Here is a 19,948-nt window from a genome sequence, read left to right as displayed (position 1 = left end):
CTGAAGTCTATAAAAAGGGATATTGATCTTGCAACCTTCTCATATGTATTCTGATGAAGAATTATTATCGATTCCATACCATGCGGCAGAGTGCCTGAGATAGGAGGAGAAATTAAATTATCCAAGTTCGATTCGTAACTTTCATATTATAGCCGAACTTCTCGCTTTCGCAGATTGATGAGAAATTTTTTCTATATAGTGCTATATGAGTTATCTTATGTTATTTTGATCCTAAAGATTTTAATATGTATTTAATTTTTTTCTTATTTTATGTATCAAGAAAATCTATCAATGACTAGTAATGACATAGCGAGAACTATTAAATTACGCATAGTTGGGGGAGTCTCCATACATTATTTATTTATATATTATTGGACGGCCGTGATCAACTCTGGGTACAATGTCGTTCAACATCACACGCTTCGAAACCGAGACCGTCGCTTTCGAGTAGGGACGGGTGAGATTGAGATCACAACAATCCCTCTCTCTCTCTCTCTCCGTCCACTTCTCTTCGAAAGGGAACAAAGGAGCTGCGTGTCGCATAACACGAAGAATTTGTAAGCTCTCGAATCTATATTTATGTGAGTTTATAATTATTTGCTGTGCTTGATCTCTCAAATTTTTGTTCTTTTCCACTAATTTACCGATTTGTACCTGTAATTTTGGAATTGATTGTGTGTTCTTTCGCAGTTTTTAATGAACCCTTGATTCCTTCTCCTTGTCTTTAAAGCTGTTTTTTTATCGGTTTGGAATTATATGATTCTTCAGAAATTGGATTTTGTTCATCTGTACTGCTTGTTTCCGATAGTTTTTTTTTTTTTTTTGTATTTTAAACTGGAATTTTTGTGTTGAAAGTTTAACTTTTAAGTTTTTGTTGGATTTGGGATTTGGGGTTTGCTCAAGTTTGCTCCTATGGTTGTTCTTAATGTCTTTGGAAGTGGTTTTTGCACATTTAATCTGATTTCCCTATGTAGAATCTCCTGATTATGAAAAATGTTTTTAAATTCATTGCAAATACCTGTGTTTTTACACAACTCTTTACAGTTTCTATTGTCATCATCTTATTATATTCCTCATATGCTAGACAAGAGTTGGCGCTAATTATTTACTGTTCATACATAGACAATTTCCTCCAATACTCCTTGATATGACAGTAAAATTTTGCCCTCACACCAAAAATAACGGTTCTAAAGATTATAGAATCATGTGTAAAACTCTTATTGTAAAACTCTTACAATATGAACGCAAATCCTTGTTTTTCTGTGATAACTAAATTCTCATCTCATCTTACCTCGTGAGAGAGATAAATGGAAAGAAGAAAAAAAAAAAGGAAAAAAAAAACTATTTGAGTATTGGACCCGGTCGTCGGCATGAGTTTTTCTGACCATCATTTGTATACAGCATTTTTAGTCATATAATATTGTCAAAACTAAGATGGCGTATTGAGTAGGCACGCATGTGCGTTCTCATTTACATTTTTCTTTGTCTTTTAGAGCTGTTTCTTACTGAGAAAATTGATCTCCACTTCCCACAAGCGCTCTTGGGCCAGATGCTCTGTTTGAAATAGCATGTCTGAACAGCCTGACTATGGTTGCAAAAGCTCTAGCTCAAGCGTGAGTAGCAGCTTGCAGGAGACTGAGGATGAAGTAACAATCGGCAGCCTCTTGGCAGAAGCAAGTAAAAGCAACAGAAGAAGCCTGGGCAAGCGCCTCTCTCATTTGGATTCCATTCCGGTAACGCCTCGACCATTATAATCACATAATGTTGTCTGGTTCTTATTTTAGTAACTATATGCCATCTTGGATGACTTGGCTATAAAATTGCATCTTTACCTTGTTCAACTTACTCCTATTTTTTAACTTTAAGATTTCATGATCTCCCAAACTTCATTATATTATACTTTCCCCTCTTGGTTTATTTGCATAATTCCGTAAGATTTGGCCTTCTTCGATTTTCTGCTATTTTGACTGACATAATTTATGTGGCATCAATCCTTTAACAATTGATTGTTCTTGTTATTTTATTTCGTGATGTATACCTCTTTCGGAAGTTGCTAGTTCCTGATTACCTCGACATATGGGTCTTTACCTTCTTATTGACAGCACACACCTCGAATTAATGGCCAAATTCCTGACGTCGATAATGCTACCTTAGATCACGAACGACTGTCAGAAAGGTAAATTTTTCATACTCAACCACGCCACTCTCTTCTTTTTGTGCAGATATCGCGGGATTCCATAAGCTAATTCCTTTGTATACCACTATTTTGGTCAGGATCAGTATCATGTATCCTCACTGGTATTTTTGTTGGCAGGCTTACTACATATGGTTTAGCTGAATTACAGATTGAAGGAGACGGGAATTGTCAGGTTTGTAAGTCACGCAAAATAACATTAACATTAACAATTATATATTTCTATACGATAACTAGTAGTCCCTTGATCTCCCAAAAAAAAAAAAAAACTAGTAGTCCCTTGCCACGACTTCACTGCTTGCTCTTGATTCTTTACTCTGAAATTTTATAGGACAGTTTCGAGCTTTGGCAGATCAGATTTTCCGCAATCCTGACTACCACAAGCATGTGCGAAAGGCAGTTGTAAAGCAGGTTTGTTTCTTGTCTAATGTGGTCAAGTGCTTGGTATTGTGCATAATCTATATATTGGTTATTTCAAAAGATTAAAAAGGGGAAATGAGTAAGCAAAGCTTTTTAATTAGCAGGCTCTATCTTTTTCCCACTTTACGTCTGTTGTGGCTCTTACTTGTTCTTTTCACTTTAACATTTAATATTAGGTATTGAAACCGGATGAGATTGAGTTTGCATGCACATAGATATGAGAATCAAAACTTGAACATGTATTTTCAAGTGTGCGACGAAGAGTATTAAATGGGATAATTTGTTTGTAGCAAAAAGAAATACAATATTTGTGGTTTGCGTGTGATTCTTCAATTGCCATTTTGTCTTGTAGCCAACAGCTGGAAAAAGTTTTTTGTAAAAAAATAACAATGTGTACCATTATGTTTTTGACGAATTTCATGCATAACCATGCTCATGTGTAATGAATCATTTCTTGGAGCGTATTATTGCCTGAATCCACTACGCAGGCATATTACTTTGACTCCCTTGGATGCACCAGACTACTAGCTAAATTGCGAAGCTAATTTTGTTTATAATGATTTATGTTGATAATGGTTTTCCTTTTCTTTTTTAGCTTAAGAAGTTCAGGAAATTTTATGAAGGCTATGTTCCAATGGATTATAAGACGTATCTGAAAACAATGAAAAGGTTCTATATTTTGAACTTTACTATCTCTTTCACATTAAAACATTCGATTTGTCAATCTATTTAGTGATGGGGCATCTTCACTGGAGCTTTTCTTTAACCAAACTGTAGATCCGGGGAATGGGGAGATCATCTGACGTTGCAAGCTGCGGCAGATCGGGTAACATCATGCATTACTTGCTATTGTTTTTGTGCATTACTATTTTGGGGTGTTGGAAGGAACATACACAGCTTTTCAGTAAAGTCTAAAATAGCATATCATATACATACATACATGCTTTACTTCCTTTCTCATTGTATTGTATTCTCTAATGTTCTGCAATTTACCATCGAGGATATTTTAGAAAGTCATTTGGTTTCCACTTCGTTCTTGCAGTTTGGTGCCAAAATTTGTCTTCTTACCTCATTTAGAGATAGATGCTTCATCGAAATTGTTCCTAAAGATCAAAATCCTACAAGAGGTAAAGGTCACCATCCTTACGAGTTATTTCATTTGTGGTATTTTTATTATCAAGTTGCGATTTCTTTTGTAGTTGACAAGGAGTTCTCAATTTTTTGAATATCTAAAAAAAAAACCCTTAGCTGAGGCAGGCATAGTAATGCACAATTCACAAGAACACCGAGTGAAACTTGGCTACATATACCAGTTCTGCAATCTCCTTTCTCGAACATACAACAGTTGATGCAAACTATATGGGCTAGAGTGTGTAGAAAGCTTCTTAAGACATACAAAACAAAATATTCTGACTGCGAGGTCATGGGTGGAATCCCCAACATAATGTGGGGGTTGTATATCGGAGGAGAAAAATGTACGACCAGCTAAGCGAACAATTCCTTTAGACAAACCTTGTGTCCTGCGAACATTTTGAAACTCGACAGCTATTCCTCGGACAATGAAATATGAATGGAAGGCCGTCGAGGATTTATCTCCGCCTTCATTCTTGTTTGTCTAACATATAATTTGACGGAAATTTATAATTGGCTATCAAACATTCACTTTTTTTTCACCCAGAAGTTTCTTAACAAAACATGCGACAGCATAGTTTACCAAATTCATCGCTACAACAGAGCTACCTAAATTCACAGAGAACAGCACAATGTTTAGAGTAGTTAATCCTTTATTTCTACATAATGCCTCACATATTGTAGTTTTTTCTTTTTAAACTATATTTAACCTGTGATACTTCGTTTCTTGAATTGGATGGCTTTCTTTTCTGATCAACTGAACACAATCCTTGTGCTTCAGAGCTTTGGCTTAGCTTTTGGAGTGAAGTACACTACAACTCCTTGTATGCTGCTGATGGTGAGTCTCTTTATTTTCTTTTAATTTCGATTTGAATTTGATTTGTGCAGTTTGAAATGAAATTTGCATGTTACTGATGTGATCAATGGACAGACCTTCCAACTCGAGTGACAAAACGGAAGTACTGGCTTTTCTAGAGAGCTTCGATCTCAATAGCAGCCTCCACTGAAACGAATTCGTCGATGAACCTCGTTCTGAAACTTTCTTTTACGTTGTAATTTTTGTACAGTATTTTCTTTTTTTTTTCACACTTCTCTTTTGCAAAACTTGTCGCCGGTAATTCAGAGATTCTCGCCATCGTCGTAATTTCTATCTGTAATTTTGTGATGTTTTTGATGACATGAATTCTTGCTTAAAGATCAAAGTCTAAAAGTATTGATGTTCTCAAATTCTCCTGAATGAGTATGTTCTTAGTAGGTTAATTACTGTCACTCCAAAAATGAGCTGTGGCCAGGGTGTAACGTGGGCCATGCCGGGCGGCATGACCCACATTAGTTGGGCTGAAACAGGCTAGGGATCGGTATGGCCTGGCCCGGCCCAGTTTCAAATCCGGGCCGGGCCGGGCTGGGCTGGAGCTGACAACCCTTTGGCCCATCACGGCCCGCTGATCTGGAAGGGCCGGGCCGGGCTGGGCCGTGCTCTGTATTGGCCCCTTAAATTTTTATTTTTTTATTTTTTTAAAAATATATAAATTTTTAAAAATAAAAAAATAAATTATTTATATTTAAATTTATATTTTGATAAAAAAATTTAAAATTTATAAAAATAATTATAAAATAACTAAAATTTTATTAGAAAATTGTAAATTATTTTTTTATTTTTTTAAAAGAATATGGGCTTTTGGTCCAATAGACCAAACAACTGGACTAAAATTGGTTGGTCCATTGGACCAAAATCTACTCCCAAGGTCTGCCACCTTGAGAGGAAAGCTCGAGCTTGGACCCCAAGGCCTTGGGGTCCGGGTCAGAAAAAATTATAGAATGCAACGGATATATCGGTGACGTGGCGTAACAAGCCAATCTAATATCTCCTTTTAGGGATATATGTTCTATCATGATTATAATTTTTTTTTTATTGTACTTTTGTTTGAAAAGAAGAAATGTGATTGGCTTGTTATTGATGACGTGATATAAGTGTGACAATGTAGAATTCCTTCAGGACCGGACCTGGTTGGCACGGATGCTACAGTATCCATGCCATGTTGCAGCGCGGCTGAAGCCGTTACCTTCTTAGCTGTGGTCTTGTGGGATTTATAGTGTTCCCATCTTTTCTTCTCTTTTTTTTTTTTTTTTTGAAATTTTTTCGGACCTTTTGATTTCTGGGTAAGAGTGCAAAAATTGTAAAATTTAATTTCTATTTAATTTTTTTAAATATATTTTGAAGTACTGGAAGTTCTCGAAATCAAATGTATATTGAATTATTTAAATTTTAAAAAAAATGAAAATAAGTGTGCTTTTTTTACATGAACCGGACTCTGGCCAAATCCACATGCTTAATCCGGTTCGGCACGGACTCGATCCGAGTCCAAGATATCAGATCGGGTTTTCTTGTACGGGCCCTACAAGTTGGTTTGATCCGATAGTTTATGATTTGCGAACCCGATGAGTTATCGGGTCGCATGAAACGACGCTGCGGTCGTCGTTGTCGTCTTCCTCGGCTCATCGCTCCCCTGGAGCTCGGCTTCGAAACCCTAAAATGTCGGCGACGGGCGATGCGTATTGGCTCGGGAAGAAGCCCCCGAAGCGCCTCGGGGGAATGGCTGAAGCCCTCTCCATCGCCTCCGATCTCGGGTTCACTCTCCCTGCCCTTCAGGTGTGCGAATTTTTCCCCCAATTGATTCCCAATTTAGGGTTTAATTCTTCCATTTCATTCAGGTTTTCCCTCTTCTTACCGCTTTCTCTTTACAAGATGGTTACTTGCAACGTTTGTTTCCATTTAGCACTCCGATCGAGCTTATCAGTTTGTGCCATTTTGTGTAATTTTGAGTTGTCTTCGAATTTTTGTGTGTGAACTGAGATATTGGGTTTGGTTAACATCGAGTAAGATGTGATTAATGATTCAAAAAATGTGATCTTTGAATAACATCAAAATAGTTGAACTTGAACACAATATGTGTGAGGACATTGCAGTTCATTGTAATCTGTTCTGAGTTCCACTTTTTGTTTTTTTTTCTATCAAAATTGTCTAATTTTTTGTGTGACATGGTTTTGTGCCTTCTCATAGGACGATCAAACCAACTCCTTCGCCGCAGACAAAAGCGACGACTTGATAAAGGTTTTGAAAGAGCTTACTTCGGTTCAGCGGAACATCGCCAATTTGCAAGTGGAACTTCAAGGAAGAAAGGTTTTGCCTTTATAACTCAATTTAGTAATCTACTTTTGTGATTCATCACTTTAGGATATCATTATATCTATGGCAAGTCATGCTGCCTAATGTAGAACCTAGTTTACTTCCTAATCCTACAGCCTGTCCATGATCGCACATATACCTAGTAGTTTTTCGTACTATTTGGCAATTAATTGACAAATAACCTGGCAAAATACACATTGTCCAAAGAATTTATTTGTTTATATCTATTTCCGTTCTTATTTTCTTCTGTTTTCTTTTTGCAAAGTCGTTTCTCCATTTAAATACATTAAATTCGATTAGAATGATAAGAGTGTTGCTTATCTGTGTTTCAATTTCCTCAGGATGATAAAAACATTGCACATCTAACCCATGTGAGTGAAATGGAAAATAAGTGCGAGTCCTTGGCCAGAATTACTGCTATTTTGAAAGATGTCATTCAAAACAAGGTAACGGAAGCTGGGAGATAGGAAGCTGGGAGATATTCTAATATTTGTTCACTTTGTAGTTTTATGGTTCTGATCTCTAATAGTGCTCTCATCCGGTTTACAAACCAGATATATGTCCTTACAAATTGGTAGTATAATCAGGAAATAGTTGGCATTATGTAATTTTGTTGTAAGCGCATCTTTGTCAAGCTCAAATTCCAGTTCTTATTCTTTTCTATGTATGCTATTTTTGTGCTTGTAGTCTATGAAATAAAAGTTGCCTGAAAAATATTGCATATCTTGTTTGGCTGTCATACTGCATTAAGTAAATAGTGTTGAAATTTTCTTATTATCATATTTTGGATGACAATCTAAGCTCTCGGTTGCTTGTATGGATTATATTTCCATCGTATCTTGTTTTAGGTAAAATTCTTGCCAAAATATACATACAAAAATATCGAAGTTCACTTTGCTTGCTTAGTTGTAGAGGGTTTGTCGAAACTGAGTCACTGCTGCATAAGTGCAATCGGTTTTAGCCAATACTTCAAACATTGATCAGCTGAGCAGTATCACAATTGTTGCTCATACAATGGTCAAAATGCTCATAAAATGCCATTGCCTGGTTATGTATGACTAGTGAGTATCAGTATAGTATTCCTAAATTGTTAAGTATTTGATCTACTCAGTGGTTGCTAGGAAAATAATGCCGATCTATTTGTTTTATAGTATGCTGTCTTTTGGCAATAATATGTAGTATGTTCTTTCAGGACCGTATCATTGCTCGGCTGCAACAACCATACTCTCTCGACTGCATTCCTGTGGAAGCTGAATATCAGGTGGGTGGTCTAAATTCTTCATGAGAATTGAAATGTATTGTACTGTTTCTTTTTTGAGCTTTATTCTTATAAGTTTGGATACTTTTTGCTTCTTGTAAATCGATTACTCTTTATTATCCAATCATAGTTCGTGGAGCTCCATGTCTCTGGCATAACATCAAGGGCCGGCACATCAATCGTCTTGAAAATTATGATTTGTTTAAAGGGGAAAAAAAAATAATGTTCTCTCTCCAAAATAGATAAGGCTGGTTGTTTATTTGAGCTTTGTATTTTGAACCTTTGTATGGCTTATCCTTCATTTTGACCAGAAATTGACATACATGCAAATGTCTCCCATGTAACAAATTAATCTTATTTCCACGACAACCAGTGGTGCCATTCATTGCATATGGTTTATAATCTGGAGGATTTCTCTGTTTGTTACTTGCTTGTTATTCAGAAACAATTCTCAGAGCTGTTGCTGAAGGCTGCCAGCGACTATGGGGCTTTGACAGCAGCTGTTGCTGATTTTCAGTGGAGCCAGAATTTCAGAGAATCACCTTCAGTTTGGGGGGTATGTTCGGAGATTTTTTTATTGATTACATGTCATATTTCTGCAAATGTTGTTATCATTTGGTAGACTAGTAACTTGAATCATTTTGTCCTTCATATAATTGTATTATTCACAAGTTTCATGGGTAACAAACAATTGACCAGAACTTAGATGTACTTCTCATTATAAAAGAGAATTATGCTAGATACAAACTGCTCTAAGAAGTAATCCTGATTTTAGTTAGACGCTCATAGTTTCAATTTTGACAATTTACTCCCTAAAGCTTGTCTCCGGGACATTTAGGGCTTGTTTGGTTCAAGAGTAGAATAGGAATGGATAATGAAATGGAAATGAATTGGAGTGGCAATTGCATTACTTCACTCCCCCAAGACGATTGGTTCATTTATGGATTAGAAATTGGAATGAATTATTTCTATTTCACTATTTGGTTGATACAAAGTAAAAAACTAATTGAATAACATAATACTAATTTTGCTTTTAAATATAATTTTATAAAACTATCTAAAATTTATATAAAAAAAAAGAAGTAATACTACTCTCAAGTTAGAGCTATACCAAAAAAATGAATTTATTTTAAAAAATTTTATCCAAGAAATTACAAAAAAAAAGGCATAATTTTTTTGAATAAAATTATAATAAAAAATAATATATCACGTTTTTTTTAATGATGAGAAAAGAGGGAAAAGATTGGTAGAGAGAGAGAAAGGATGGATAAGATGGAGAAACATTGGGCTGGGCCTGAGGAAAAGGTGAGTGTGAGTTTGGAATTGAAACTTCAATCCGGGCTTGGAGACCGGAATCAATTTGTAAGCTAATCGGCCATTCCCATTCCGATCCAGAATGGGAGTTCCAAACCGATTCCTGTGAACCAAACAAAGTTTGCAGGATTTGATCAAACCGATTCCCATTCCGGATCCAAAATGTATGAACCAAACATGTCCTTAAGCCCTTTCATTATGCTTCTGTTTTGGAGGGAAAAAAAAAAAAAAAAAAAAAAAAAAAACGAGAGTCTGGCCAGCATTATTGTACGAGTTCATTGCAATAGGAATCATACTTTAGGGATGACATTTTGGATTCTCTGTGATCTTTATCAACATTTTCGCTTGAAAGCCGTACAAAATGTATTGATATTTGATGATTAGTGATCGGCCATCTAATATTGCCTTGATATATTTTTATTCAAAAAGGAAATGCTACGCCCTATACCTGCGGCTCTTGCATCATGCACACGATTCTTTGAGGCAATGTCTGCGATGAGGGAGTCTTTCGCAACTCTCCAACAGCTTCGTGTGGGCCCTATTTCGTCGGCCCCAATGACACCAAGTGACTCTTCCGATGGGGTTAATAATTCCAAGTTCTTGACGCCTCCTCAGTGGAGAGAAGGGACGACAAGCTCTGATGATTCAACAGGCGAGGAGAGAGAAGTTCTTGAAGGAATAAACCAGAGGAGGTTATCGTGGCCCCCCTCTCGGGCCTCATGATGGGTATTAGATAGAACGGAGGGTAGATCTCGAGGTCTCCGTAGCTGATATGGTGGACGAGGTCCAGGCATCAAATTCTTCTCTGAAAGGGCCTAAGATGTCACCTCGTGTGGCTTGATCTGCGGTGATGGAGTTTGATAACTAACTTAGTTTACATTACTGATGCTTCACATATTTTGAGTATTAGCTGTTGTAGTGCATGATTTAGGGCTTCAATATGGGATTTTTTTTGAAGGACTTGGCACTTTGTACAAGATATCTCACGTAAGTGATTCGGGTTGTTGGTTTGGGTTTAAAATGTACTGTTTTTCATTGAAGAGCATGTAATTTAATTCTTAGGATATATTATGGTATTTTTCGCTATTCTCTTGATTTAATTGCACATGATTTCATTTGATACGAGCCTCCTGCTTTCCTTTTTGCTTTAACGAGTTATTTGATTCTGGTGTTTGAGTGAGTAATATCATTTATAGTTGTAGTGTTGAACTGAAATTAGTTTGTCGTTTGTAAGATACTAATATTTTAGGTGAACTTTGCATGAGGTATCATCAGTAATCTTGGTAAGAGATTTTTTGTAGCAACCCGATTTGCTAGCACAAATAACTCATTGAGACTAAATTCGGCCTATTAGCATGAATAATCTGTTGGATTCTAAACTATTTGTAGCACTTCAATAATCTCATATCGAATAGTTATGACTAGATGTGGGATATATAAGCTTGATTAGGCTAGACATAATAACTAGGCTTAATCATTTTAAGCCGGTGGTTTGGCCAAACGAGTTATTATTGCTAGCGGTTCACGGTTGGAATAATAAGACTAGCGAGACAAGTTTCGATCAAAATAATAAGACTAGTGAGACAAGTCTCACATCGTCTAGTAATTTTGGGCTATATATGTTGATGTATGTGCTAGTGAGATAAGTCTCACAAAATATTGCTCCTGGTGATTTTGGACTATGTGTGTGTTTAGAACTGACGAGGACATTAGGGGCTGCCGATAATCCCACATTGGGTTATGGCTATATGTGAAGATATATAAATTTGATTAGACTAGACATAATAATTGGACTTAAAAAGTTTTGAGCCGATGGTTTGACCTAGCAGATATTAGTATTAACATGCTAGTCATACAACACTCTTTCGTATCATCAAAGGTGGGATTGCTAGATTGTTACAGTATCTATAACTTGCAAGCACTGTTAAACACAAACAACCAATGATGGATCTTTTGAGCATTTGTACTGGTTGACGGCAGAATTATTGTTCTACTCTCACGCAAAACCCGAATTGCAATTGCTTTTAACCAAACGCCCTCTTAATGCGGCTGAATTACAATTATTACGTCTATCCAAACGCCTCTTAAGAACCCTTCTTAACGCCCCTCTCAAGGGACGTAAAAAAAAAAAAAAAAAAGCATGAAAAATCAAGCAATTAATGCAGAAGAGCAAAATTTCCCACACCTATACAACCACCCTCTTTGAATCTCTCTCTCTCTCTCTCTCTCTCTTCGTGTTGACAACGTACAATATGTAGTTCCTTTTCTTCGGAAGAAATAAATCATAAGGGAGACTTTCGAAAGCTAAAGAAGAAATTTCACACACTTTATACCATCACTTTATCCTATTGACGATTGCAAATTCCCTCTCAGAATCCTTTTCACACTCAAGAGGACTAAGATACAGCTCCGTGCATGTTGAGAGCGAATTCCTCAAGCTCCCATGTTACGTATATTGTTTTGTATAATACGAACCAGCATATTTTCTATATGTCGGATTGTTGGCGCTAACTATTAATTTTAAAAGCTCGAGTGGTTAGAAACAGATAATTAATTCACTTAAAGCATACGGATATAACATTTATGGATCTTGATTGTGACTCGATCCAATAAGTCTCACACTATTTTGAAAATGACTCGGCCCAATCCCGTCTCATGCCATTCTGGACGTGACTTGACCTAACTCAGCCTCTTGGCACAACGCAGGATGCTGTTCCCTTTAAGCCTACAGTATCTATCGAAGGAATCCAAAGTATTTCTCTTCTTAATATACGAATAGAGTTCCATACGCTAAAGAGCACTAATACAAAAAAAAAAAGGAAAAAAAGGGAAAAAGAAAGAAGTTTGTACCTTCGCGTAGCTTTTTCAATTCATTTGATGCTGTGGTGAAAGTTACCACAATCTCTCTCCATTATTTTATTGTAGATTAGTACAAAAAAGGTACCTTAATTATCCATATGGTTTTGTAGTTGTTCTCTTTGCTTTTATCTTTGGGCTAGGGCTCATGGAGTTTAAATTGACTTGACTAAATTGCTCTTTGATATAAACATAATGATCACAACACATGAATCCTAATTACATGCGGCAATGTACTGTAACTTGTACTGCAACATTTCATGGAATTACATTCAACTGCTTTAATTCTTTTTTCTAAAAGTTGGTTTGAAATAAAGAGAAATCCAAAAAAATCAAAACTGTTCATGCTAGAAAAATGCCGATAAACATGTGGTTCGACCAAAAAATATTCTAAGGTCTAGAATCTAGATTTTTTTCTTTTTACGAGCCTAATAATCGATCGTAAATCCCTAATATTTTGCTTGGATTTGTATCGGTTCGACCAGTTGTTCAATCATTGATCCAACATTAGCAAACAATTTTTAATTAGTTCTAGGTTAGGTCGAATTTGGTTTCGATAGCTAGGCTAATTAGTTTGAACCAATTTGACTGGAATTTGATTTTAAGCTAGCCAGCTACCTAACTGGCTCTGTACACACTCCCAAATTCCAACTATACAAGGAAAGGAGAAAAAAAGGTGTATATATATATATATATATATATATTGAAAAAACGTGTGCATGTGATAAAGGTGACCATATATATTATATTATATATTATAATAAAAAATACACAAGTGGGAGGATATACGTAAGTAGGCGCATCTAAAAGTATTAATTAATAATTATATACTTTGATTATTCAAATTCCCAAAAAACACGCCCAAAAGTAACTCAAACTTTTTATCATACTACTACTAATAAATAAAACGTGAGTAATTAACTGATCACTTTCATAAATTAATTACAATAAAAAAAATGGTCACCTAACGCGGAGTCGTGTCAACTTTACTACAAACCACATACCTTCACATAGAATTCGTCGCCGAAAAGTACGTGCAAGAAGAGAAAACGGCGCCGTATTCTGTACATTGCGCGATCCACGCATCATGCATGATGTAAATGTAACTAAATAAAAAAAAAAAAAAACAAAACCATCATCATACAATCAATATACGATTGCGTACGTGGCCTTACGTGCACCTTTAGCTTGCAATCCATTTTGATTCATGGATCATCTTAATCTCCATCACTTGCTAATTTATTTTTTACATGTGGAGAAAATTTTTGTCGTATATGTAGAAATGAAAAGAGCGAAAGAACGAAAAAAAAAAAAAAATCAACTATATTATGCGCAGTTAGTGAAAAATTTAGTGGCTAGTATTCAAAATCTTAAATTTAAAATTCTTCTAAAAGAAAGATTTTTTACTTTTTAGTACGAGTTCTTTTTCCAAAAAAACTTTTCATGGAGCTCTTATTTAATTTATGAGCAACCAAACTCTCGTGTTAGCTAAGCTTTTTCTCGTATATATGCTATTGTTTGTATGCATGTATATGCATGCTTCCAAAGCACGCGACCCCACTCTTTATTGTGAATGTGGGATTAATTGGAACAAGTTCTCTTAGCCAAATTTAATTATACAATTATTATATTTTTTTTTATTTTTAGTAACGTTTAAACGTGCTCATTCTCCATATCATCCGTGAATCATATTCCTTGCGTTTTCAAACAAACGAATTAATCAACTTTTTTATAGTCCAAAGTTTCCGACTACTACGTGACAGTTAAACTTTAAAGAATCACGTCAACAACTTCAGGCGAATATATCAACGCAATTATAGCTCTAATAAGAGAACGAACCAGCATACTTTTTAAACCTGCAGGATTATTAATTAGTTAAGTGGTCATAAACAAGTCTAAACAAACTGCGTATAATTTTGTGTTCTTATTTGAAAAGAGATTATCAATCTTCAGATTATAAGTTTCGTGTATAGAATTACCTTTATGAGAGACACGTTATATATATTTATTTATTCAGCCCAAGTTTATTAAATATTGAGAAGAAACTATCGTAATTTTTCTATATAATTTTTGTTCTGTTAATATTATTACTTAAGTAAAAAAGGCTACTTAATTTTTGTTGTATACTTATTGATAACAAAGAATTAATTTAAGTTAACATTTTATTATAAGTAATGCTAAATATACATCTTGATTGGATGTGACTAGCGATCCTCTCCCACCCATTAGATAGGTGGGATGTAAAATATACACTTCAATTAGGACGTACATATGGCATTTTCTTTTTATTTTTTTTATCTAATCCTCCATGTAAGCGTGGATGTGATTGAGTGATGTATCATGCGGTGAAACCCCACTCATGGAACCCCCACCAAAAAGCTTGAAATTAAAGAGCATTACCCTGTCATGTTTCATTTAATGGAGTAATGAAACGTGACTTAATTTGTTAGGCCATAGTCATGTGATTCTACAGGCCCCATGACTCTCTTTCTCTCTCTCTCTCTCTCTAGGTTATATATATATAGAGAGAGAGAGTTCGGCTATTATAATTTTATAAGTATAAATCTTTTTGTATTTATAAATTTTTAATCGTTAGATCTATCTTTTTTATTATTTTCATCTGGTAAATTATACTATTCAACCAACCACCCACTCAATTCTAAGAGACCACTATCATTCTAACCAAAACCATTATCATTCTAATCGTATAGATTTTCATTCAATAATCGAAAACTTATGAATACAAAAAGTTTATATTCATAAAAATATAGTAATCTTAATATGTATATATATATATATATAATTCCAAATGGATATTTAAGGGCCAATACAATTTAGAAAGAATGGTGAGAAAGTGACAATGCAAGAGGGCCCCAAGTCAATATATTATATATAAATAAATATATAAACCAAACGGGATCTAATTAGATTAGGTTAGATTTCTAGTAGAGAATGCAAAAGGGGTATTCACTTAACACTTTCTCTGCTGTCCTTGTCACGTCAATTCAAGACGGTGCCGACTTTTTTTTTAGACATGCTCCATATTGCTTGCCGTGTTCTAACTCTCTCTCTCTCTCTCTCTCTCTCTCTCTCATGCTTCAAATATTTACGCTAAACCACTAATATTCTTGTGGTACGGTATTTGATTAATTCTCGAGAAAAGCTCCGAATTCGCGATTTACCTGTACGATATTTGATTAAGTCTCGAGGAAAAGTTAATTTCAAATTCCGAGTTTTCAGCTGAGAGGACTCTCCAGTAGAAATATTAGTAGAGGCGAAACGTACTCTCCATTCAAAGTAGAACAGATAAATACTTAAGAACAGCTTAACGGTCAAATTTAGTTACTACAATATCCATTGTATATATATATATATATAATTAGTTGAGCTGAAATTCTATCAGTAGCAAACAAGCCACGTTGCCATCCATCTATTTTTTATGATAAAACCTCCAAATCGACGATCGGTGCCATTGAACATTGTTTGTACCATTTGAAATATCTAGAAATAAAATTTCATGCATTTTCGATATTGTTCTCTTATTCATCAAGTGGACACAAAATGAACAGCTGAAAATGAATGTTCTTTAAAAAGTGATGATAGAAATCTTGTAATCAAGATCGAGAATATAGATCTTGTTCTAAATAGTTTAAAAAATTTTCTAACCAAAATTCAATCGATTTGGATATCTTTACACTATTAAACGAGAAAATGTTTCATATCGAGTATTAAAATTACAAATTTTGAAACCATTTGATCATTAGGTTAATGATGTTGAAAAAAATTAAAAATTTGGTTTCTATATACTTCAAGCGATATAGATCATATTCAACGATGTCGATTGTCGATTTAAAGGCTCCATCATCGAAAACAAATGGGTAGCAACCAAACTCGTTTGCTTTTTTTTCTTTTTTTTTTTGGAGAGAAAGATAGCATACTACCCGCTTCGTCTATTTCATTTAGAAATAAATTTAGCTAGAAATGTGAATCAACTGGGATTCGAACTTGGATCTCGGGTATCAACCATCAAGGCCTTTTGCCACCGAGCTCGTTTGCTACCGATAGTATTCTAGCTCAACTATATACATATAGAGAGAGAGAGAGAGAGCTAGGTTGGTATACTATTAATAGTACGGAGGCCTCCGTACTACCAAGTTGTTTTCAATGATACAGCTTCCAAATCGACGATCGGCTCCACTAGACTTGATCTATACTTTTGAAAATATTTGGAAACTAAATTTCGTAATTTTTTAATAACATTTACCTATCAAACGGGTAGTCTAAAAATGAATGGCTGAAAATAAAAATCTCTAAATGATGATAAATGATTTGAATTTAAGATCAAAGATATTGATCTTACTCTAAATAGTGAAAAAAATTTCTATAAAATTTTCATCAGATTTGGATTGTTTTACACCGTTAAATTCACAAACGCATCACATCGGCCATTAAAATTGTCAAGTTTAAAGTTTTTTGATCATTAGCCAAATGATGTCGAAAAATTATAAAATTTAATTTTCAAATACTCAGTGTAGATCAAGTCTAGCAGAGCCAATCGTCGATTTGGAAACTGCATCATTGAAAATAATTTGATAGCATGGAGGCTTCCGTGCTACCAATATTATACCAGCCTAGCTCTATATATATATATATAGGGTCCGACTAGTAAACACTCTTACAAGTACAATCGTATTCGTACTCATAACTCGTTTTCGATGATAGAGCTTCCGAATTGACGATTCATACCGTTAAACATTATCTAAAGCATTTAAAATTTTTAGAAATTAAATTTTATAATTTTTTGACATCATTTACCTTATGATCAAAAGATCTCAAAATTGACAATTGTTAACGGTCAGTATGGAATACTTGTTAGTTTGGTATAAAAGAATCGGAATCGGTTGAATTTTTGATAGAAAATTCTATTTGCTATCTAGATAAAGATCAGTAACTCCGATTTTAAATTGAAAAATCTAATCATCTATTTTTAGAACGTCGTTCGATTTTGATTGTTCATTCTAATTATGCCTGCTTGATGGACTTTATTATGATTTTGAAAAATTACAAATTTTTTTTAAGTTGCAAATACTCTAGATTTAACGGAATGGATCGTCGATTCGAAAGCTCTATCATCGAAAACAGCTTATGAGTATAAAGGACTCTATAATTAATCATAAAAGTATAATAGTCATACTCTCTCTCTCTCTCTCTCTCTATATATAGCTTTATCTAGGATCAAAAGAAAGGACACGATCCCAGAATCATGTAAAGTTCTCTCTCTCTCTCTATATATAGCTTTATCTAGGATCAAAAGAAAGGACACGATCCCAGAATCATGTAAAGTTATATAGTTTTTAGAATATCGGCAAAATTAGTATTCGATCTCAACCCTAGCGAGAAACGTGCATCAAGTACATATTCTTAGTAATTGGTGCACGATTTATTAAACAATAATGAGGAATTTTAAGTCTTTGAACTTAAATTATTGGTTTCATCTGCTTTGAATTATCAATAGTGTAACTGCCAGATTAATTGCATGTTTAGAAAATTTGTGTACATATCCCTACAAATTAGTAAACTTGTAGATTAGTTTCTCAAAAGTAGTATTGCCCTTTCTATTAAAATTGTAAGTACAGCTCTACAGATTAAATAGTAAACTTGCAGATTAATAATATTATTAATTTCTATCGTCTTATCCTATCATTCATGCATGTTGTATATATATTCTCAATTCAAAGTCCTAAGCTCCTAAGAAATCTTGATAATGATCGTAACAGCGAAAAATTAATGGCCAACCCACGGTATGGTTAGAAAATTTGGCAATATTTTTGAACTTCTGAGGAGTTATAAAAATATTTTTGATATTTAAAATTTTGTAGAGACAAATCCGTACCTCTGCAGCTACTAAAAGTCTTTTATATTTTTAGAAGGACAGGGATCTTCACTGTATCAAGTCATTGTTTGATTGTGGGATTTCAAAATCAACTCAAGGAACAGCACCATTAGAGTTGGTCTAAAGTATTGAAAATGTCTAGAAACTAAATTTTATAATTTTAAAAATTATTTACTTTGTTATTAAAGAGCTCAAAATCGATAGTTTTTAACATGCTATATTGCACACTTGCTCATTAACAATGTCGAATAATTCAAACTATTTAATTTTTTTATTTTTACGATCTAGATAATATTTGACAACTCCGATCTTTAACTGAGGAGGTCTAAAATCCAAGTTTACCGGGTTATACATTTTCGGCCGCTCATTTTGCGACTCTTTGATGAACTTGATAACAATTTTAGAAATACAAATTAGGACTTTAGACCTTTCGAATAGTCTAGATCAAAACCTATTATCAATTCCGACCATCAAAAATGATTTACTATGAAAAATGCCTCAGTCCTTTCACGAGAATAGTAGTCGGACTATATAAATAGGCTATGATCCTTCATCTCAATCTGATTGTAGGGATGTTACTCAAGATCATATGTGTTAAGTTATATGAAACAACAGTTTTCTCAAAAACTTAAGTTGTCATAGCACGATATTTTTAATATTTATATTCAATGGAGAATAATGATTATTTTGCATTATTTAACATGATGTTAGAATAAAAAGTTCTAAGTTCGAATCATGTCAGACTCTTAATTCTTCTTTTAAATTTAAGTCTACGTACATTACGGGCTTAACAAAATATTTCGAGTCCAAACGTGAGGGCAGTGTTAAATATAATATACGGTTGTTTCGTATTATTTATTAACATGTACATAAAATTTTATGTCCATCGAATGAGATCCAAACCAAACTGAAAGGTATAAGTATCTGCTCCAATTTGTATATATATATATTTGCGTGTGTGTGTTGTAATTTGTAGATGACTTGGAATTAATGATCATTATCATATAGTCATAAGATTTATTTGTTTTGTTTGACTTATTTGTCATTGTATGACTATTACAACCCAATCAATGTTGTCTTTATTTATAATAATATATGTACGTACGTAGAAGTTCATTTTTGACAACAACTGTGCACCATATTCTTGATTAAGAAAGTTCTTTCATATGTACATATAAAGACATACTCTACCACATTCTTTTTTTTGGTGGTATTTTTCCCCCGGTTTTGATGTGGACATTGTTATATATGTTGATAGTGAAACAAAGAATAATTGGAGAAGAAAATATATTTCTTTCTGATTTAATAAATTACAAAAGACCTCTTTATATAAACAGAGATCAAGCTAATACATGGTGAGTTGTGAATTGGTAAGAAAACTAATATAGTATACACTAATATAAGGAATGCATAATCTCCTGTACAAAGAAATATTTATATAAAGTAACACCCCCCCGCAAACTCAAGGTGGAGTAAACACTGAGAGTTTGCTTTGTTCTATCACAGCGTTTTAGATCATGCCTTCGACTTATAGCACGATACAGGAGACGTCGGAGTCTTTAACATACCGAAGCGGCTGAGGAACCACTGGAGCCACAGGTCACGAGATCAGGTTGTGGAAATATAACACTGTTAGTTTCACGATAGTTTTAACGCTTATTAGGACAGAAAGTACTTGCATGATTTGTATAGCTT

At 34.3% G+C, this 19,948-nt stretch overlaps 2 protein-coding genes across 5 annotated transcripts; both read left to right on the top strand.

Annotated features, from left to right (window-relative positions):
* On the top strand, positions 428-4,972 carry LOC109720480 (OTU domain-containing protein DDB_G0284757-like). 3 transcript variants are annotated; one of them, XM_020247628.1, is made up of 10 exons: positions 428-557; positions 1,494-1,733; positions 2,103-2,176; positions 2,315-2,369; positions 2,531-2,605; positions 3,210-3,283; positions 3,392-3,440; positions 3,657-3,741; positions 4,527-4,583; positions 4,677-4,967. In XM_020247628.1, the coding sequence occupies exons 2-10, from the start codon at positions 1,569-1,571 to the stop codon at positions 4,718-4,720; spliced, it is 678 nt and encodes a 225-aa protein (XP_020103217.1). In that variant the 5' UTR covers positions 428-557; positions 1,494-1,568; the 3' UTR covers positions 4,721-4,967. The 3 variants fall into 3 exon arrangements, with proteins under 3 accessions (XP_020103217.1, XP_020103219.1, XP_020103218.1); XM_020247629.1 differs by having other exon boundaries at positions 484-581; XM_020247630.1 differs by lacking the exon at positions 4,527-4,583 and having other exon boundaries at positions 4,634-4,972.
* On the top strand, positions 6,193-10,624 carry LOC109720817 (AUGMIN subunit 2-like). Of its 2 annotated transcripts, XM_020248148.1 has the most exons (6): positions 6,194-6,395; positions 6,807-6,926; positions 7,274-7,378; positions 8,125-8,193; positions 8,633-8,746; positions 9,934-10,604. In XM_020248148.1, exons 1-6 carry the CDS (start codon positions 6,279-6,281, stop codon positions 10,225-10,227), a joined length of 819 nt encoding a protein of 272 aa, XP_020103737.1. In that variant the 5' UTR covers positions 6,194-6,278; the 3' UTR covers positions 10,228-10,604. The 2 variants fall into 2 exon arrangements, with proteins under 2 accessions (XP_020103738.1, XP_020103737.1); XM_020248149.1 differs by lacking the exon at positions 7,274-7,378 and having other exon boundaries at positions 6,193-6,395; positions 9,934-10,624.

Source organism: Ananas comosus, linkage group 14 (genome assembly GCF_001540865.1).
Source record: "Ananas comosus cultivar F153 linkage group 14, ASM154086v1, whole genome shotgun sequence".
Classification (NCBI taxonomy): Eukaryota; Viridiplantae; Streptophyta; class Magnoliopsida; order Poales; family Bromeliaceae; genus Ananas; species Ananas comosus.
Note: the sequence above shows the minus strand (reverse complement) of the source record. Positions and strands in the feature narration are given on the sequence as shown.